This window comes from Hyperoodon ampullatus (genome assembly GCF_949752795.1).
Source record: "Hyperoodon ampullatus genome assembly, chromosome: 12".
NCBI classification, from domain to species: Eukaryota; Metazoa; Chordata; class Mammalia; order Artiodactyla; family Ziphiidae; genus Hyperoodon; species Hyperoodon ampullatus.
Genome location: NC_136925.1, coordinates 37,594,081 through 37,616,593, shown reverse-complemented (window position 1 = coordinate 37,616,593; position 22,513 = coordinate 37,594,081). Strand labels below are relative to the sequence as shown.

The window sequence follows — 22,513 nt, the reverse complement described above, 5'->3', positions numbered from 1 at the left end:
CTACTCTTTGTTGCAGTGCACGGGCTTCTCATTGCGGTGGCCTCTCGTTGTTGCAGAGCACGGGCTCTAGGCACATGGGCTTCAGTAGTTGCAGCGCTCGGGCTCAGTAGTTGTGGCTTGTGGACTCTAGAGCGCAGGCTCAGTAGTTGTGGCACATGGGCTTAGTTGTTCTGTGGCATGGGGGATCTTCCTGGACCAGGGATCGAACCTGTGTCCCCTGCATTGGCAGGGGGATTCTCAACCGCTGCACCACCAGGGAAGTCCCTAGATGATTTTTAAAGTCAAGCAACATTGATCAGGCATCTGCTACACCCAGGGTAGTATGGCTGGTGCTGGGCGTAGTATGAGGTCTCTGTCCTCAGAGTCTTGCAGAATGGCCTGGGCAGCAAGCATGTGAATGAAAGTTAACAATGTGTCCAATGCCAAACGCGGGCATGGATATCAGGCTCAGGGCTATCTCTAGGGTATTGCGCAGGCAAACTGGGATTTGAGCCTTTGAGGGAAGGGAGACCTCAGCAGGCAGAAAGGCATTTGAGAGCCTGAGGCATGGGCCAGCGTGCATGGGACTTGGGGTTCCAAGTGAGGGGACTAGGGAGGCTCAGGTGGAGAGTTCTGTTCCAGAAATAGAGGAAGTCGGAGTTGCAAAAAAGATTAGATAGTGAAGAACTTAAATGAGAGTTTGACTAGTTACATTTCTATAAGAATTTGCCAAAATAAGAGGGTAAAAAATCCCATGGATGAACTAATTTTGGGATGTATCTGTGAAGCAGTCTTAGTGCTTCTCCCCTCCCCCACCGTGCCCCCATTTAGGAAGCATTAAAGCTATTAAATGTGTGAATTGAAGGATTTTGGAGGAGTTGATCTTTAAAGTTTCTTTTATTCTTCACAATTTATAATTCCATGAAATTAAAAGTAACTCTTCTAAAAGGAACATCATTTTCAAAAAGACTTGTCTTAATTACATTTGATGGTAATTTGGTGGTAATTTCAAAGGGAATAGCTGGCTTACAAATATTACTAATAACTTCTAAGATCTAAAGGGTGACAACCAGCCTTCTGTGATTTGGGTAAGAGAGAAAAAAAAATAAAATGAAACTAGGGTTAAGATTGTAGACAGAATGTATATTCCAGGTGTACCTGATTGAGATAGGTGACAAAATTCCCTGTACTTTCCAGCAGCCAAGTCAAAGAGGGACCCACAACCTGCAGTTACACAATTTGCAATGACAGATAAATAGAAGCATAGCTACTCCCACCAACTTGGTCTTCAGAAAAATGTTTTTTTCCTGTGGGCACTCATAAAGAGAATTCTCAGGAAGAATTCTCTCAACAGTATCTCCTTAGCTAATGTAGTGTCAGATATCAAACGGACACTTTTTATAATGTCTCTCAGCCTAGACTGGTAACAGAACACCAAAGTGCAGTTCAGTACAAACAATTTTCTGAGGACCTGAATCTATGCAGTCTGGGGAAGGCAGTTCACTGGAGCTCTAGCTTAATTCAGAATAAAATGTGAGAATATGTAAAGCAGTGATTCTTGACTAGTGATTTTCTTTTGAATCATGCCTTCTTTGGGAAATTGATGATAAGTCTGGATCCTTCTTCTTCCTGATGCACATATGCATGATCTCACCAAATTTTGCATGTTATTTCAGTCAGTTCACAATTTCACAGGGTTCACACCCTCACAGCTCTCACCAGCACTCATCCACAAACTCCAGGCTGCACATCCTTGGTCTAGAGTGGCAGGAAGACTACATACAGTAAGGAAACATGGTAAAAACCTGGAGCACAAGCATGTTTGTGCTGATAGAACAGATTCATCTGCTTAACAAGAAACCAAATTGAAGATAAGATTGGTTTCCATTTATGACAGCTGGTGAGCGTGATGGGACGTGTCTGAACAAAAGACGTTTATTCCACTTTGGCAAGAATGTGGTCAGGAATGTGATTTTTCTTAGAGAGCAACTGAATATACTGTAACACACTAAAAAGGATCCCAAAGCTCCCTCTTACAGAGAAAGCTATGGTAATTTAAGCCTAGAAAAATTGTAAGACAGATGTTACCAAGAAGCATCTGAGCTACTTTAAAAAATACAGATCATTGGTATTTTTGGTATATTGTATTCTTGGCAAAGAGTTCATAGTCTGTCTAACTTTAAGCACTTATAGGTTCTTGGTGAACCTAAAAATTCCTTGTGTAGTAGAACCTTGGGAAGCTGAATGACTTTGTTTGCTTTGGGGATTATCTTTGAGCCAGTTACATGTTGAAAACGTCTTGTTTGTTTATCCAGTTATGTTGGCTTAATATTTTCATTAGTTATAGTTTTTTTGCATTGCAGTGTTTTAATCTTGGGTGCTTCAGGCGGAGTTGGTACTTTTGCTATACAGGTAAGACAATTTCTTTATCTTGTGAATAGGAAGATTATTATTTTCATGAATTTATAAATTTATATATTGTGAACTATTTTTCCTTGAAAGGTGAGAGAAATTACATTCATTGTGATTTCAGCTTGCTCTTCTAAGAAGGAAACTTTCTAATGTAGAAGGAAGTGTTAACCTTTCCAGTGGTTTAATATATGAGTGAGTTTGTGGCTGTCCTATATAACAAATGTAGGAAAGCTTTTAAGGAGGAAGACCATGGGCAGTGAAAGTGGATGGAAGTTTGCAATTCTGTAGAAATTGATAAGCTGGTTCTAAACTATATAGAGAAATGCAATAGCCAAAATGCTGTATAAAAATGACAGTACTCCCCCAACGTGCTCTACAGATCAGTGCAGTCTTATCAAAATGGCAGCTGCCCTTTTTTTTTGCATAAATGGGCAAGCTGAACCTAAAATGCATATGGAATTGCAAGGGACCCCAAATTGCCAAACAATCTTGAAAAAGAACAAAATTGGAGGACTCACACTTCTCTAATTTAAAACTTACTTACAAAACTACAGTAATCAAAACAGTGGTACTGGCATAAAGATATATATATAGATCAATGGAACAGAATAGAGCATCCAGAAATAAACCTATGGTCAGTTGATTTACTTTTTAAAGGTTTATTTTATTTTTGGCCACACCATGCGGCATGTAGGATCTTAGTTCCCCAACGAGGGATCCAACCCGTGCCCCCCTGCAGTGGAAGCACAGATTCTTTTTTTTTTTTTTTTTTTTTTTTTGCTGTACGCGGGCCTCTCACTGTTGTGGCCTCTCCCATTGCGGAGCACAGGCTCCGGACGCGCAGGCTCAGCGTCCATGGCTCACGGGCCTAGCGGCTCCACGGCATGTGGGATCTTCCCGGACCGGGGCACGAACCCGTGTCCCCTGCATCAGCAGGCGGACTCTCAACCACTGCGCCACCAGGGAAGCCCGGAAGCACAGATTCTTAACCACTGGACCACCAGGGAAGTCCCAGTGGCCAATTGATTTTTGACCTGGGTGGCAAGACCATTAAACAGGGGAAAGAATAGTCTTTTCAGTGAATGGTACTGGAGCAACTAGATGCACATGCAAAAGGATGAAGTTGGACCTCTACCTCACGTCATATGTGAAAACTAATTCAAACTGGGTTAAAGACCTAAATGTAAGAGCTAAAACCATAAAACTCTTAGAAGGAAACATAGGAGTAAATCTTCGTGCATTGGATTTGGCAATAGATTCTTAGAGATGACACCAAAAGCACAAGCAAAGGAGGAAAAAAATTAGATGAATTGGACTTCATTAAATTCAAAACTTTTGTGCATCAAAAGATACTATCAAGAAAGTAAAAAGACAACACACAGAATGGGAGCAGATATTTACAAATCACTTATCTAATAAAGGTATGGTATCCAGAATATGTAAAGAACTCTCATAACTCAACAACAAAAAGACAATCCAGTTAAAAAATCAACAAAGGACTTGAATAGACATTTCTTCAAAGAAGATATAAAAATGGGCAGTAAGTCGATGGAAAGATGTTCAACATCATTAGTCATTAGGGAAATGCAAATCAAAGCCGCAATTGAATGATTGGCTTAAGGAGATGTGTGTGTGTGTGTGTGTGTGTGTGTGTGAGAGAGAGTATGTATACAGAAAGCAATATTACTCAGCCATAAAATATGAAATATTGCCATCTGTAGCAGCATGGATGGACCTAGAGAATATTATGCTTAGTGAAATAAGTCAGAGAAAGATAAATACTATATGATATCACTTATATGTGGAATCTAAAAAAAAGTAATACAAATGAATCTATATACAAAACAGAAACAGACTCACAGACATAGAAAACAAACATATGGTTACCAAAGGAGAAAGGGGGAAGGGACAAATTAGGAGTATGGGATCAATAGATACAAACTACTATCCATAAAATAGATAAGCAACAAGAATTTACTGTGTAGCACAGGGAATTATACCCAATATCTTCCAATAACTTATAATGGAATATAATATGAAAAAAACCCCTGAATACCTGAAATTAACACAATATTGAAAATCAACTACACTTCAATTAAAAAAAAACACAATGAGATATCACTTCACACCTACTAGGATGGCTGTTAAAAAAATGGAAAATAGGGCCTCCCTGGTGGCACAGTGGTTGAGAGTCCGCCTGCCGATGCAGGGGATACGGGTTCGTCCCCCGGTCCGGGAGGATCCCATGTGCCGCGGAGCAGCTGGGCCCGTGGGCCATGGCCGCTGGGCCTGCGCGTCCAGAGCCTGTGCTCTGCAACGGGAGAGGCCACAGCAGTGAGAGGCCCGCCTACCCCCCAAAAATAAAAAAATAAAATAAAATAAAATTTAAAAAAAGGAAAATAACAGTGTTGGCAAGGATGTAGAGAAATTGAAACCCTCATATATTGCTAGTGGGAATGTAAAATGGTGCAGCTACAGTGGGAAAAAATTTGGCAGTTTCTTAAAATTCTTAATTCTATGTTGAACATAGAATTGCCCTATGACCCAGCAATTCCATTTCTAGGTATATACCCGAGAGAAATGAAAACCTATTTTCAAACAAAAACTTATATACAAATGTTCATAGCAGCATCAATATTCATAATGGACAAAGAAATGGCAGCAACCCTAATGTCTATCAACTGATGAATAGAAAAACAAAATGTGGTATATACACACAATGGAATGTTATTTAGCCATCAAAAGGAGTGAAATTCTGATATATAATACAACATGGATAAACCTTCAAAACATTATGCTAAGTGAAAGAATTCAGACACAAAAGGTCACATTTTTGTATGATTCCATTTATGTCATGTCCAGAAGAGGCAAATCCATAGAGACAGAAAGCAGATTAGTGGTTGCCAGGGCCTGGGGAGGAAGAGGGAATGGGGAATGATTGCTTGATGGGTGTGGGTTTATGTTTGGGGTAAGGAAAATGTTCTGGAATTAGGTAGTGGTGGTGGTTGCACAACATTTTACTAAAAGCCACTGAATTATACACTTTAAAATTGTTAAAATTATGAATTTTGTGCACATTTTACCTCAAACAAAACAAAGCAAAGTGCCCCAGGCCTCTAGGAACGGGATGGCACCTAGTGGCTGCTCCCATTGTGGTCACATGTTTAACTGGCTGGCTGCTGGGAGAGCAGGCTTGATTAAGCCTCCCTCAGGATGAGGGGAGAGGCCCTTTCCCCAGTAGGGGCTAGTGAGCGCACTCAGAGGCTCTGCCACATGGCTTTACAGGAGGGAGAATTTGGGTGCTATCCTCCCCAGACCCCGCCTCAGACCTTTTGAGGACCAGGATGGTGCTGGGGTTTCTCATCCACCTGCTCACTGAATTGGGAGAGAGGGGAAAGGACTCCCAGGAGAGTCACACCTCGGCTTCTTTCTAATTCACCATTAGATACTGCTATGGTCTGAATGTTCATGTCCCTCCAAAATTAAAAGTCCTGATGCCCAAAGTGGTGGTATTGGGGCCTTTGGGAAGTGATTAGGTCATGAGGGCAGAGCATTCGTGAATGAGATTAACGCCCTTATGAAAGAGGCCCAGCAGAGCTTCTTAGCCCTTCTACCATGTGAGGACACAGAGAAGGCACTGGCTATGAACCAGGAAGAGGGCTCTGAACACATCAAGGTGTTGACACCTTGATCTCGGACTTCCAGCCTCCAGAACTGTGAGAAATACGTTTCTGTTGTTTATAAAGTACCCAGTCCGTGGTATGTTGTTATAGCAGCCCAAATGGACTAAGACAGATACCCAGGGCCTAATCCACAGATTGTCAGTAAATGTGGGTTAATGAATAAGTAAATGGAAGAAAGGAAAAGAGGGAGGAAGGGAGGGAGAGAAAGAGAAATATCATACCCTGCTGATTAGAGTGTAATTGGTACAACCAGCTTGGAAAATAATTTGGCACCATCTAGTAACTCTGAATATAAATTGCTCTATGACAACCTAACAATTTTACGAATGTACTCTGTAGACAGGCATATGGTCATCCCTCAGTATACCAACCTCAGAACCAACCTCAGATTGGTTCCAGGATCCCCATGGATACCAAAATCCACGGGTGCTCAAGTGCCTTATATAAAATGGCATAGTATCTGTATATAACCTACACACATCCTCCTGTATAATTTAAATATTCTTTAGATTACTTGTAATACCTAAACACAATGTAAATGCTTTGTAAATAGTTGCAAGTATACTGTTAATTCAGGTTTTGCTTTTCGGAACTTTCTCAAATTTTTTTCCCCAAATATTTTCAATCCCGGTTGGTTGGTTGAATTCAACAATGTGGAGTTCTTGGATACAGAAGGTCAACTGTACATGCATTTTCACCAAAAGATATGTACCAGAATTACATGTATTATCCTCCAACTGGAAACAACTCAAATGGCCATCAACAGTAAAATGAGGACGTAAATTGCAGTATATTCTTACACTGGAACATTACACAGCCATGGAAACAAACTACAGTTGTGTGCAATGAAGTAGATGAATCTTACAAGTAGGAAGACGTCAGAAACAAGAGTACGCCTTACATGGTTCCATTTAATGACACTCAGGAACTGGTGAAACTATACAATAGTGTTTAAGGCTGCTTATCTAGATAGTAAATCTCTTTTCAAAAAGGTGAGGGGAGGCTCATGTAAAAGTCCTGATAGTTGTTATTACTTCTAAGGGAGTGAGGGGGAGTTTTGCCTGGGAGGGGGAAGTGAGGAGATGTTCTAGTTCTTAATCTTGAGAGATGCTTAAAATAGTATTTGCTTTATAATAATTCGTTAAGCTGTACATTTATATTCCATGCACTTTTCTCTGTGTGTTATGTTTCACAATGAACATATTTTAATAAGATTAAACAGTTGAGTAATAGATAAATATAAAGGTAGAATAACATATCTACAGACAATTAAAACACGTTGGAAAATATCAAAATGAAACCTGCAATTTCAAAAACAAGCTAAAAAAATGATTAAAAATACGATAGAGGGCTTCCTTGGTGGCGCAGTGGTTAAGAAGTTTCGAGCCCTGGTCCAGGAAGATCCCATATGCCACGGAGCAACTAAGCCCGTGCACCACAACTACTGAGCCTGCGCTCTAGAGCCCGTGAGCCACAACTACTGAGCCCGTGCACCACAACTACCGAGTCCATCCACCACAACTCTACCGAAGTCTGTGCGCCTAGAGCCCGTGCTCCACAAGAGAAGCCACCGCAATGAGAGGCCTGTGCATGGCAATGAAGAGTAGCCCACGCTCGTCGCAACTAGAGAAAGCCTGCGCAGCAACAAAGACCCAATGCAGCCAAAAATAAATAAAATAAATAAATTAATTAAAAATAAACAAATTAATATATCTAAAAAAATACAATAGAGAGCATGAAAGAATGAAATAAATCATAATTGGAAAACTCAGGGAAAAAGTAAAAAAAAATTATTTAGCAATGAAGACTAAACTAGAAGGAACTCAATAACAAACACATAATGCTGGCCTGATAGAAACAGAGTGTGTAAACAGGAAAAATTGTAAATTATGAAAGAAAGGAAGAGATAAAAACAGATTCAGAGAAAGTGTCAAATATTGAAGACAGGAACAAAGATTGCTATATGGATAATAGGAGTTTCTGAAGAAGAAAACTGAAACAAGGGGATAGAACAAATACTAAAATCAGTAATTCAAGAAACTTCCCTGCTTTCCTGAAGTTAAATGATTTGAAACTACATATTAAATAACCAAAGCACTTATCTAAGAATGTGGACCCAGAATGAGCAGTATTCAGGGGAACTCTAGTAAAATTACTGGCACTTAAAGAAAAAGGAGAAACAAACAAAAAAAACCTTGGGACATTTTCTTTTTCTTTTTCTTTTTTTTGGCTGTGTTGGGTCTTCATTGCTGCGCGCGGGCTCTCTCTAGTTGCAGCGAGCTGGGGCTACTCTTCGTTGCGGTGCGCAGGCTTCTCATTGCAGTGGCTTCTCTTGTTGCAGAGCACGGGCTCTAGGGTGCATGGGCTTCAGTAGTTGTGGTGTGTGGGCTCAGTAGTTGTGGCTCGCGGGCTTAGTTGCTCCGTGGCATGTGGGATCTTCCTAGACCAGGGCTCGAACCCGTGTCCCCTGCATTGGCAGGTGGATTCTTAACTGCTGCGCCACCAGGTTTTTTGCTTGTTGTTTGTTTGTTTTACAAGGGGAGGAAAGTAGGTTTATTGAGTACATACTAGATGCTAGATACAATATCCTGGTGCATTTAATTATTTTAATGTCTAATCCTCTGACAAAACTATAAGGTGGGCATTACTATTCTTATTTCACAAATGAGGAAACCAAGGCTGACAGAGGATATAATGAAAGGGACTTGGAAAGAAAGATAATTAAAGTCAAACTTGGTCTTTATGATCTAGAATTGAGTCAAATGGTTAAGTAGAGGAAGTTTCTCCATAGTACTGCCTTCACATTTCCCTTTTGGGACCAATTCTTTTTTTTTTTAACATCTTTATTGGAGTATAATTGCTTTACAATGGTGTGTTAGTTTCTGCTTTATATACCAGGTTTTTTTGTGTTTTTTTTTAAGAAAAAAAGCATTTTTTTTTTAAAGAGAGCATGTGACACGTAAGTAAAATTCAATTATCAGCAGACTTTTTGACAACAGTGCTTTAATGCTAGTGGAGGGAGCAGGGATGGAGTAACATATTTAAGACACTTGAGAAGGAATATGCTAAGAATTTTATATACAGCAAAACTGGGCTCCATACACCAAAGGGCACATACGAACTGTTAATAACATGCAAGAACTTGGGGAATATGTTCTTCTGATCCCTTTCTGAGAAATCTACTAGAAAATGAGCTTCTGAAAACTAAAATGGCTAGAGAGACATCGAACCAAGGACTGATGGTAACTGTTAAATATAAAGTTATCTGTAGAACTAAAACTAAATGAGGGCTTAGAAAAAGAGAGTATAGTGTGTAACAACCATATGCTCTGACAAGGTAAACAGTACAGCTGTTTTTAAAAAGCGGAGGAACAGAGAGCATATATTAAAATTATTTTAATCCTTTCACTAATCATATTGGTAGTGATATTAGTGCTATTTTTCAGAGACTGTTATGTTGTAATATACAGTGGAACAGTTGGGTATTTATGGCATATTTTAATTGTCATCTCCTTTGTCTTTGACAACCAGGATTTTAGGAGTGGAGGAAAGGAGATACAGATGTAACAGGGAAGAGGTTAAGTAAAAGCTTGACAGTCTGGAATTTGAATTGGAAGTATCAATATGAACTCGAGATATTTTGTATATGTATGTATGTAAAGCTGTCTCTTGAAATATCATTGCTTACACACAGAAAAAAATGCAGCGCCTTGGAGAAAAGGCAGATTCCAGATCTAGGGTGCAAAATGTACGAGAATGAGCCTAGAATATATTAATAGCAAGGAAGTTAGTAAAGGCTAGTTGAGCCATGTCAAAAAGACTCAGTAGGGCTTCCCTGGTGGCGCAGTGGTTGAGAGTCCGCCTGCCGATGCAGGGGACACGGGTTCGTGCCCCGGTTGGGGAGGATCCCGCATGCCGCGGAGCGGCTGGGCCCGTGAGCCATGGCCGCTGAGCCTGCGCGTCCGGAGCCTGTGCTCCGCAACGGGAGAGGCCACAACAGTGAGAGGACCGCGTACCGCAAAAAAAAAAAAAAAAAAGAAGACTCAGTAGCCAACTTGAAGAAACTCCCAAAGATTGTTAAAGAAGACAATTTGAGCTTCAGTAATCATAATGATAATTACAGTGGATTGAAATCCTTCAACTATGTTTAAATCCATGAGTTCATGATGATATTTTTAAAAAAGTGGTCACTTTTGGAAGCTGATAGGAACCCAATTTATTATTTTATAAACTGAAAAAAGGAAAAAATTATTTGCCTTTTCTATACAAACTGTACACCTGAGTAAACTAATATATGAGGAGAGGTGTTTCTTTATAAAAGTATTCCAACTACTAAGTGAAAAAAGGAGAGAGAGAATATCACCATTTTGCAACCACCAGTAGACAGCCACTGAGATAATAAAAAGGGCAACAACCAGATATGCTATGCATCCTATAATTTTGCCGGACACTATTCATAGTCTTGCTAAATGGATAGAAACAGAAGATACAGAGGACAGAGTAACAGGTAGAACTGTCCCAGGTGTGCAATCAGAAATCCCAGAGTTTCCAGTGGGGAAAACTCTGCAGGTCACATGGCCTAGATTCTTTCACAGATAAATTTTAAGAAAGTGAAGGGGATAGGGACTTCCCTGGTGGTCCAGTGGCTAAGACTCCGCACTCCCAAGGCAGGGGGCCCGGTTTGATCCCTGGTCAGGGAACTAGATGCCACATGTTGCAACGAAGATCCTGAGTGCTGCAATTAAGACCCAGCACAGTCAAATAAATTGATAGATAGGTAGGTAAGACTAAACTATGGTATCTAGGGAATGCATATATGGGTGATAAAACCATTTTTTTTTTTTTAATGCAAGGAGGTGATTACTATAAATATCAGGGTAACGATGACTTTTGGGAGAGAGTGTCTGGTGTGGGGACCGGGCACAGGGAAGAGCTTTTGGAGTGGCAGCCAGCTTGCTGTCTCTGTCTGAGTGGTGTCTGCCTTACAGACGTCTCTTATACTTGTGTTTTAGTTTACATAAAATGGTAAAACAACTAAAGCTGTTTAAAAACCTTTTAGTAGTGTGCAAAGATATTAGATAGTTCTAAGTGGGAGAGGAAAATCTAGAAATCTGGAAAAAAATTCATTGAACTGTTTCAAGATATGACAGATTCTTCCTGAGGATTTAATACTGTTGAGGGAAAACACAAATTAAATGTAGGTGCTTAGAACACAATTTCCTTTTTCCTTGACAGTTTCTTTTTTTATACAGATACTGGATAGTCATCTTGGATTGTATTCTTCACATATTTGAATTTAGTTTGGGACTTGCTGTCGAAAGCAACCTGTCATTATACTCAAGTGTCTGTGTTTGTGGCCCATAAACATAAACTATCATATATCATGTCAGTCCTAAATGTTTTAATTCCCCTCAGATTTCCAGGGCATATTCCTTGGTCAGTATTACTTTTTAAAAGTGAGAAATTAGATAAGATTGTGCGTAGTTTTTAAATCCTTTATTGTTTTTTGTTTTTAACAGATCTCCAGCATCTGTGTGTACCACAGAATGGGGATTCAGTAGTGAACAGAACAGACACAGATCTCGTATATTCTAGTGAACCTCTGCAACTTATATTAAGGAAGTTCAGGAAACTGATATTGAGGACAGGAGGGAGAAAACAGCTGATCTGTCATGACCTATAACTGCCCGTTTGAAAATTTCTCAGTGAACTTCAAGTAACTGTTCTCAAATTTTGCTGATGATGGCTCCCTTTTAATTCTATGAAATTGTCATTATGGAAAGGAACTGTAGTCATTTTGGAGCATGATGCTTTCTGGATACTTAATCCTGAATCCTTCTTTTTTTTTTAAGTCTAGTTATTTTAAAATGTATTATTTTTAAAATATAAGGTATCTGCATTTTAAATCCTCCAGACCATTTATTTAGGTCTTTTACTCCAAAGGAGAGGACCTGATGCATGTTTTGAAAGTAAAATGGCCATGTTTTCTTCCTCTCTCTCTCTCTTTTTTTTTTTTTTTTTTGCTGTGGTGGGTCTCAGTTGCAGAGTGCGGGCTTCTCTCTAGTTGTGGCTTGTGGGTTTTCTCTCTCTAGTTGTGGCGCATGCATTCCGCAGTTTGTGGTTCATGGGCTCTCTTGTTGAGGTGCGCGAACTCAGCAGTTGTGTGCGGGCCTAGTTGCCCTGCAGCACATGGATTGCTAGTTCTCCGACCAGGGATCAAACCCGTGTCCCCTGCATTGCAAGATGGATTCTTTACCACTGGACCACCAGGGAAGTCCCTTCTTCCCCTCTTTTTAAGAGCACCTTTCAATTATTACCCAGTACCTGATTACCCAGTTGTCTGACTCAAGATTATACTAACACTTACTGGAGATGCAAATGAAGAGATGTTGCGTTTTTATGTTCTGGATGCATTTTAAATATTCATCCTCTGAGGACATGATTTTTTTTTCCCATTTACCTTTGTCATTGAAAATGCTGAGCTTAAGGCCATCAACTCCTGTCTTTTCTGATGCTGGTGAGGCACTGAGCCCTTCTATAATTGGATTGGTTATAACTTCATGACAGCAAGGCGACTAACTGTCTCGTCCGGGGAAAATGAGATCTATTTCTTGGATTTTTCTTAGTGAACAGAAGTTTAATCATTTTACTAGTCTCTGGCAGATAGCTTCCTGTAGCTCTTGTTAAGACAGAACACTTAGAATTGTCTAGAGATTAACCTGATACATGGTGCCAACTATTTTTTATTTAATTCAGTTTTTCTACTCCTCTCCCCCCCCTTTTTTCCTTTTTTGGGCAGGTAATGAAAGCGTGGGATGCTCATGTGACAGCAGTTTGCTCTCAGGATGCCAGTGAACTTGTAAGGAAGCTCGGTGCAGATGATGTAATTGATTACAAATCTGGAAATATGGAAGAGCAGTTGAAACATTTAAAGTCGTATGTATTCAAACAGTGTTCATATTGGGAAGGTGGGAACAAAGACAGCTGATAATGCAAGCCTGAGATGGTTGGGTGGCCTTACAGTCATGTTGGAATCTTAGACAAGAATCTACGAAAACACTCCATGTCTCCATAGGTTATTTAGGTTGGTTTCTGTTTTAACTCCAGATGTTAATACAGCACGATCGTGTAATGTAATTTGTACTGAGAAAGAAATTTTGCTTACCTAGTCTTTTGCTAATTTTTAAGTCAACTTCCTTTTTATTGCTCGTGTGTAACAGGTCTGAAGGCAAAATTGGAAGTGTATTCCCTCCAGGGGCATTTGACACCACAAGAAGAACATAGAGCAGTACGTGAAATACATGATTAGTGTTTTGGCTTCATAATGAGGGTTTCAGAGAAGCAAAGGCAGTATAGATATCAGTAATGGGAGTCTGTGGATGCTCTCGGTGCGTCTGAATGCCAGGCTGTGGTTTGATGGAGTGCACCACGTGAGAGCGGATTCAGGAATTCTCTCAGGCCCTGTCCATCCTGACTGTGGCTCGGGCAGGGACGGGGGTGCTTAGGAATCTGGTCTTCACCCAGCCCAGGCAAAGGTGCAGCGGAGAGCGTGCCTGAGGAGTATTTGGAAAGCTGTTTGACTGCTTCTATTTCAAAGATTTGTCCTTTTTAAAATTAGTTTTCAGAAGCTAATTATTCTTGCCCACTTTAAGTAGAAGTATATTTTCATGGGTTAAAAAAAAAGGAGACAAAGGGAGCCCCTATCTGACACAGCCCAGCCTCTCAGCCAGCACCCCAACTCCCAACAGTAGATGTTTGGCTGTACAGCCAGGAGCAGCCGGCCACTCATCATCCTGGAGCTCTTTAGGGAATGTCCCTTCCTGCTTGGCAGTGTTCTAAGCACAGGCTAAGACTCAGTGGCGAACCAGATACATTGCCCCCTTTCGTGGGCTTGTATTCTAGTGGTTAGTGCTCTCAAGAACACTGATGCAGTGAAAGGGGGAAAGAAAGGCTGTTTTAGAGGGAGGAGGCTGTTGGCGATGGTGTGGTTGAAGAATGCCTCTAAGTGAGGCATTTGGGCAGAGGCTTCGGGGAGCAAGCCAGGAGGATAGGACTTTTTTGTGTTGGGGGCAGGGGTCTTGTTCCCTGCTGTGTCCCCTGCCACCCCGGGATGGTGTAGTGACCTACCATCAATATTTCTTTAATGACTTGTCGAGGGAATCTAGGAGAGGAGCAGGTGGAGATAACACCAAATGTAAAGCCCCCGTGGCAGGAACACGCTCTACGGCACATTTGAGGACTAACACTGTCCCTTGAGGAGATCCCTGCCTGTGTGGCAGGACCGAGGCTTCCAGATAGTGGTAGTTTCGGCCAATCACCTCTCTTCTGCTGCTTCTAGGAATAGCAGCAGAGACAGGCCAAGGCCCACCCTTTCCCCCCATCCACCTTGAGTGTTTTGCATGTCTGGAATCTTTTGCCAGAGAATAGAGACCCTGACGGGTGAAGGCGAGAGTGCACCCAGGCTAGCCTCCCACTCTGCACCTCACTCTCCTCCTCCGAGTCTCCGCCCAGTGGCCTTGCGCCTTCTGCTTGCTCTTGTCCAGTCAGGGGACCTCACCAGCTCACAAATGCAGGCCGTTATTTTTTTAATGATCGCTTTAGTTAAAATTGATCTTTGTAACTTCTGCCTGGAGGTTGGCCTCTTAATCCACTTAGAATAAATTTGTTTCTCCTTCCAAACAGCAGCCTTTTAGATTCGAATCCTAGGATTTTACAGCAGGAAAGGCCTTTGAAATCCTTCAGTCCTACTCTATGGCGTTACAGTCGAGAAAATAAGGGGCAGAGGATAGGAGTTTTTTTCATGCTCAAGGTCACGCCACTTAATCATTAGTGGCGGGAGAGCTGGGTCTACAGCCTGGTCTCTGGACTTCTTTTTGCAGGCAGTGCCAGTTCTATAATACCAGGCTGCCCTTAAGTTTTATCTAAATTAAGTGTCATCGTGTTTGTTTATCCAAAATTTGGGAATGAAATAGGAACTTAAAAGTAGAAACTTAAGCAGAAACTTAAACTCATAAAAAAGAATTTTTCTGTTCTTTTCTAATGAGAACAGTCATCTAGTAAGGTCACTCTCCTGCACTCCATATCTTTTAATTTTTATTTGCCCTTCTTTAGTTTAGTCCCATGAAAGACTCAAGAGCCCCAACGTTGGCCAAAGCTGGTGTTAGAAGCTTTGATGTTTGACTTCATCCAGATGAATTTAGGAGGGAAAAAGGACTTACCAAAAAGGAATTCCTCTGTTAATTTGCTTCATATATAAGCATGCATTCTCTAAATAGATCTTTGTTTTCTAAAATATTTTAAAGCTTCATTGGGTTTTACCCCCTTTAAGTAGAATGTAGCGGTTATAGCCATTTTAGATTAGATTTAAGGAGCTGAATATCTGTCGGTTCCTGTGCATTCCATTATGACTGGATTTTTTGGGCATGTTAGAGCAGAGCTGAAGGCTGAGAGCAGGCTGTGGATTTCTCTTGTGCTTTGTGCTGATGCGCATGAAACCAAAAGAAGAAAATTCCGTAAGGTGAAGAGGATGCTTCTACAAGCAGTTCTGATTGTGGAGGGAATACAAGCAAACGACGTGTGTGGGTCAAAACCTAATACACTTTTCTCTCAAGTATTCATGTGAACGAAAGGGTACTTTGACCTACATTGGATGGGTAGCTTTGTAGTTTTCTATAAAGCTTGAGTCAGGGTTTCTCAGCCTTGGCAACCTTAGTTTCTCAACTACTGACATTTTGGGCTGGATAATTTTTTGTTGTGAGGGGCTGTTCTGTGCGTTGTAGGATGTTTATCATCATCCCTGGCCTCTAGATGCCAGTACCCCCTTCCCACCGCCTCCCCCAATTGTCACAACTAAAAATGTCTCTAGACATTGCCTTATATGTCTCCTGGGGGGCAAAATCACCCTTGGTTGAAAACCACTTGTTTAAGTCATTCTTAAAGTATTTGAAAATAATATGATTTAAAAAAATGACATTTGACTTACAGTGGAGAAATCCCGGAGATCCAGTAAGTGGGTGTGCCCTTTTCTCCTTTGTCCGGGCATCCACCCCCTGCTGTCTGCGAGCTGTCATGGAAACAAACCCTGTAGCTAACTGGCGCTGGGAGTGAAGGCGGCTTGGAGCCCTGGATAAAGGCTGACCAGGATGTTTTGATTTGATTCTTTCTCTCCAGGTTTGATTTTATCCTTGACAGTGTTGGTGGATCCACTGAAACATGGGCTCTAAATTTGCTCAAGAAGTGGTCAGGAGCCACGTATGTAACTTTGGTGACTCCTTTCCTCCTGAACATGGACCGGTTGGGCATAGCGGACGGCATGTTGCAGACAGGCATCACCGTGGGCTCTAAGACATTGAAGGTAGGGGGAGGGTCTTGGTTGGTGAGAGCAAGCAGGCGCCTGGGGCTTCTGGAACTTGGTTGCCTCCTAGCCAGTTTCTTTTCTCATGGAGCCAGCACAGCACAGTGGCTGCAAGCAGGGCTCCGGAGTCACGTACTGACGGGGTACAAATTCTGGCCTCCACTTGGTAGCTGTGTAGCCCCGTGCAAGTTACTTAGCGTCACTAAGCCTCAACATGTTCACCTGAGAAATGAGGCTAATGGTGTATCTCCCTTGCTGTATGTTGTAAGGATTAAATGAGATAATCCACCCATGTGAAGAACTTGGCACAATGCCTGGTACCCAAGACGCTCTTATTAAATATTAGTCTTTATTTATTTATTTTAAATATTTATTTATTTATTTTTGGCTGCGTTGGGTCTTCGTTGCTGCTCACGGGCTTTCTCTAGTTGCGGTGAGCGGGGGCTACTCTTCGTTGCGGCGTGTGGGCTTCTCATTGCGGTGGCTTCTCTTGTTGTGGAGCACGGGCTCTAGGTGCATGGGCTTCAGTAGTTGTGGCACGCGAGCTCACTAGTTGTGGCTCGCGTGCTCTAGAGCACAGGCTCAGTAGTTGTGGCGCACGGGCTTAGTTGCTCGTGGCATGTGGGATCTTCCTGGACCAGGGCTCCAACCCATGTCCCCTGCATTGGCAGGCGGATTCTTAACCACTGCGCCACCAGGGAAGTCCCGTTAAATGTTAGCCTTTATTATTAGCTATTATTACCGCTCCTGATTCCATCTGGTACACCTTCCGCTTTTTTCTTGTCTGCACCTGATGGCTCTCTGTTTCACTGTCTTAATATATACAGTCTCTTGTATATGAAGGCAGAAGCTTCATTAAGAGAGCGTAGAGCTGGCTGTTTTCATGGTAGTAACACTGGGATATGCCAGTGACTCCCAGACTGGGGCTTTCGGACCTTTAGAGGTCCATGGGAATTTTTTTTTTTTTTTTTTTTAAAGCAGAGGATAGGATTCTTTTTTTTTTTTTTTAAATAAATATATTTATTTATTTATTTATTTTTGGCTGTGTTGGGTCTTCGTTTCTTTGCGAGGGCTTTCTCTAGCCGTGGCAAGTGGGGGCCACTCTTCATTGTGGTGCGCGGGCCTCTCACCGTCGCAGCCTCTCTTGCTGTGGAGCACAGGCTCCAGACGCGCAGGGTCAGCAGTTGTGGCCCACGGGCCCAGTTGCTCCGGCGGCATGTGGGATCCTCCCAGACCAGGGCTCGAACCCGTGTCCCCTGCATTGGCAGGCAGATCATCAACCACTGTGCCACCAGGGAAGCCCCATGGGAATTTTTTTGAATTTCAAAAGCCTAAAGGAAGGGGCTTCCCTGGTGGCGCAGTGGTTAAGAATCCGCCTGCCAGTGCAGGGGACACGGGGGTTCGAGCCCTGGTCCGGGAAGATTCCACATGCCGTGAAGCAACTAAGCCTGTGCGCCACAACTGCTGAGCCTGCGCACTAGAGCCCGTGCTCCACAACAAGAGAAGCCACCGCAATGAGAAGCCTGTGCACTGCAACAAAGAGTAGCCCCCCGCTCACCACAACTAGAGAAAGCCCACGTGCAACAACAAAGACCCAACTCACCAAAAAAATAAATAAATAAATAAATAAATTCATTAAAAAAAAAAAACTGAAGGAAATTGTATTCTTCCGTCAGTGAGCCTACAAAGACTAATGGAACCATCATGCTTCTTCTGGAATTGTATCAACTTGTCTTGACAGTACATGTCCCACGTGAATCAGAAACTCTAACTATTGATGGCATTCTGGGGGTTTCAAAGATTTGATTAGTCAGCCTGATTTTGTTAACAGGGCCGTAAGGAGCTGTGTCACCCAACTGAACACATCCCGTGCATGGTGGGCCTTGAAGACTAGTGCAGATCAGCCCGTACAGGACTGATAGCAGAGCTTCAGAGTCTGCTCTCTACCCGACATGGCAGTGGTGACAGAGGCTTATAATTTCATGTTATGCACTGTTGGTAATTATAGCTTATGGGTTTAAAATCTGAATTAGTGTTGAAATGGAATAAGTGACAAGAAAATATACATTCTGTTTTTTTTTAATTAGACAAAATACTTCAGGCTCAGGAAAAAGGCAGTAGAAGTTTCCTCAAGGGTGAAAAGGTTGTGAGTCATGTCGACCTAGCCAGCACTGCCATGTATTTGCAAGGTGACTGGCTTGATAATTATCTTTAGCTTCTTCTTGATTCTCAAAATTAATTTGGAACCTTTTGCGGGGTGAAGTTTAGGACTTTGGTCTCTTGAATGCTGTGTACTAAGTCCTTAGAGGTGGTGAAGAAGAGCTGTGATGGAGGAGACTGCTGCTCAGTCCTTAGGAGCTGGGTCTGGGTGACAGTAGTGAACACACCGGGCGCTGTGGTCCGGGTTCTTTAGTTTCACTTGGTTCAGACGGCAGCCAGAAGCAGTGTCCACGGGGCACTTTGTGGTGGAGGAAGGAATCTTAGCTGTCCTTTGTCTCTTCTTTCTCTTTTCATGAAACTCGGGCTTCCCAACTGCTTTAGGATATAAGTTTAAGTTTTCCATAAAATTTCACAGTTTGAATTGCAGTGAGACCTCTTACACGTTAAGCTTCAGAGCTATCCTCTGAGAGTAAGACAGGCATAGCTCTCTTCGTTTCCCTTTCCGCCGTCTTGAAAGATGATAGTGGTAATCTCACGTGAAAACCTTTTAAGTAGTTTCTGATGTCTTTCTGAGAATGTGCACAGTTAAAGCCTCATTGTAAGGCCTGCCTGCTTTGGTTTACTCTCTCCTGTAATGGCCTGGAAAACCTACACAGACCTCTTAGAGCAGAATATAAAAATTCTGCCGGGCTTCCCTGGTGGCGCAGTGGTTGAGAGTCCGCCTGCCGATGCAGGGGACACGGGTTCGTGCCCCGATCCCGGAAGATCCCACATGCCGCGGAGCGGCTGGGCCCGCGAGCCATGGCCGCGGAGCCTGTGTGTCCGGAGCCTGTGCTCTGCAACGGGAGAGGCCACAGCAGTGAGAGGCCCGCGTACAGCAAAAAAAAAAAAAAAAAAAAAAAAAAAAAAAAAATTCTGCCGTTGCAGACCAAATGTTTCACTTTACAGGGCAACCTGCTGTAAAGAAATTATAGATATGGCAGTTATGACCACCACCGTTCCTCTTTAGAACTCTAAACAATGATCAGAAGGTTTTAATTATAGTCTATAAAACCAGTCCTATGGAGAAGTACATGAACAGGTCTTCTGTGACTGTAATTAACTGGACCTGCTCTAAGCTTGGGACAGTCGCAGTGCCTCTGGTGTCTAGCCACCTAAGCCTTCAAATGTGTTTTTTGTTTGTTTTTAAGTTAGTTGTCTAGACCAATGCTTCCTGACCTCTTTCATGCTCTGACACGCAGAGAAAATGACAGTATTTGAATAGCATATTGAGACCACGCTGGGCCAAGAGCAAGCTACTTGCAGGCTTGCGTTCGCCCAGGCTCTGCCCTCTGCTACTCCGAGGGCTTGTCATACCTATTCTAGGGTGAGCTTGGCTCTATTTATATCTGTGGTCCTGAGATAATGATCAGTGGTGACCCCTTTAACTCTTACAGTTGTTCCAGGTTAGACAATAAGGGTCACTCAGCCAAACCAGTAAGCTGTTCCTGGCGCACTCATTGCGAAGCTCTGCCTAGACTACAGCTTGGGTTTGTCTGTCTCTCCACAATCTTAAACTCTATTTGCATTGCCCCAGTCTTTCCTCAGTAAGCTTTACTTTCAACACTAGGTAAATATTTATCAAATATTTTCGATGAGTCAGGCACCTTACATACATTCTCATTTAGTCCCTCCAGCCCCCCTGTCAGCTAGGTGGTGGTACCTCCATTCTACAGGCTGGGAAACAGGCTGAAAGTGGTAGCTTGACCTAAATAACACAACTGTCAAGGCCTGAGGTCGAGTAGCAGGGGGGTTCCACTGCACCTGCCGGCTTCGTGCCGTGATGGTAGCTGATCATCATGCTGAGATTGTGCGGTGAGTTCAGTGGGGAAAGTCTGAGCTCGCCCAGCAGTTGGGGCAGGTACAGGGAGGGAGGCGGCGGGGAAGTACTGGCTGGTCCCCCTCCTGCCCCTGGGTCGCTCCCGTCTGATGAAGTTTAGCTGGGCAGGTTGTTGAGGTATCACTGACAACCTCAGCTCACTTGATGTTTGTTTTTTTGTTTTTTTTTGCGGTACGCGGGCCTCTCACTGTTGTGGCCTCTCCCGTTGCGGAGCACAGGCTCCGGACGCGCAGGCTCAGCGGCCGTGGCTCACGGGCGCAGCCGCTCCGCGGCATGTGGGATCTTCCCGGACCGGGGCACGAACCCATGTCCCCTGGATTGGCAGGCAGACTCTCAACTACTGTGCCACCAGGGAAGCCCCATTCACTTATTTATGAAACATATATGGAGCATCCACTGTCTGTCAGTCACTGTGCTGAGATGCTGGGTGTACAGCTCATTGTGGCAGCATGAAATGGGAAAGCAGTTTGTCTGTCTTCGTCATCCAGGCAATACTTTTCCCAAAATTTGCATTTAGTCAGATTTCATCCTTTCCTATATTTGACACGTTTTGTTTTCTTTTTAGCATTTCTGGCAAGGAGTCCATTATCGCTGGGCTTTTTTCATGGCCAGTGGTCCATATCTAGATGACATTGCAGAACTGGTGGATGCGGGAAAGGTAAGTGTATTGCCAGGGCGTCCCTTGTCATCTTGGTGACCTGCCCAGCAAGCCTAGTCAATGGGAACTCTGCAGAGGTAGGCTCGGCCAATGTCCACGCTGCCTTACACGCCGAGTTTAAGTGCTGTGTTTTGGGTTCTGTCTCCATGGGAATCATAGCCATAGACTGCCGCATTTGAGACAGAGTGTACACCACCTAGTGCAGCCCCTTTGGTTCGTAGATGAGAGGCAGGCCCAGAGAGCTTATGTGATTTTCCCAAAGACACTTGGTTAGATGGTAGCCGAGCTGGGATCTACAGCTGGGCTGCTGCTATTTTGATAATGGTCCTGAAAAGAAGGCACCGTGAAGGCAATTGTTGCACAAAGGTGGGGATACACTTGTGAGTTTACAATTGAATTGCTTCTTGAGCTTCTTTAGTTCGAGGGTGAGGCTGCTTTGGAGGCAAGCAGATTTCCAGATGAGCAAGGAGATCAAACACTGTGGAATCTAAACAGAACTAGACTAGAAGTTAGGTCCCTGGGTCTCCTGTTCCCTGGCCAGTGTAATAAAATCGGCAAATCAATGGTATGTCTGAGAGGGTCAGTGGGCAGGATGTGATTCAGGATTGATGGTGATTTTGGTAGAGACAGCTGGCTGGTGTATCTGTCTATTCGAGTCTGTCCTGCAGCGGACTTGGTGGGGAAGGACTACTGCTTGGAGCCTGGTCAGCCCTTTTTGGGTGTCGAAAGGGCTCTTAGGGCTGATGGCAGTTGAAAGACTCCTTAGCTACCACCTGCCTATTTAACTTCTTATGTGGTTTTAACGGCTCAGACATGCCACCTCTGGAAGAATAACCCAGAAGGCAAACTCATATTCTGGTACTGATATTCGTGATTTTATTGAGAAATGATATGGAATTATAAATGAAGGGAGGGCTTCCCTGGTGGCGCAGTCGTTAAGAATCCGCCTGCCAATGCAGCGGACATGGGTTTGAGCTCTGGTCCGGGAAGATCCCACATGTCGTGGAACAACTAAGTCCGTGCACAACTACTGAGCCTGCTCCCTAGAGCCCGCGAGCCACAACTACTGAGCCCACGCGCCTAGAGCCTGTGCTCCACAAAAACAGAAGTCACCACAATGAGAAGCCCACGCACCACAACAAAGAGTAGCCCCTGCTCATCACAGCTAGAGAAAGCCCGCGGGCAGCAACAAAGACACTACTCAGCCAAAAGTAAAAAAAATTAATCAATTAAATAAATAAATAAATAATAAATGATTGGAGAGGCTTATGTACCCTAGAGGGTTGCATGAAGTCATAGATAAAATGATTCTCATTTTATAGATAAGAAAACTGGCTCAAAGGGATAAAGGGACATGCTCAAATTTGTAGACGTGGGACCAGAACTCA

At 43.0% G+C, this 22,513-nt stretch overlaps 1 protein-coding gene across 1 annotated transcript in view; it reads left to right on the top strand.

The window, feature by feature from the left end:
• The window catches only part of RTN4IP1 (reticulon 4 interacting protein 1), a gene marked incomplete at its 5' end in the record, with an annotated part of 44,980 nt that overhangs the window by 15,420 nt on the left and 7,047 nt on the right, over nt 1-22,513 (top strand). Inside the window, 4 exons of the mRNA XM_079716283.1 lie at nt 2,343-2,391; nt 12,874-13,010; nt 16,245-16,428; nt 21,033-21,125. Coding sequence (XP_079572409.1) covers nt 2,343-2,391; nt 12,874-13,010; nt 16,245-16,428; nt 21,033-21,125 — 463 coding nt within the window. The remainder of the gene's footprint in view (nt 1-2,342; nt 2,392-12,873; nt 13,011-16,244; nt 16,429-21,032; nt 21,126-22,513) is intronic.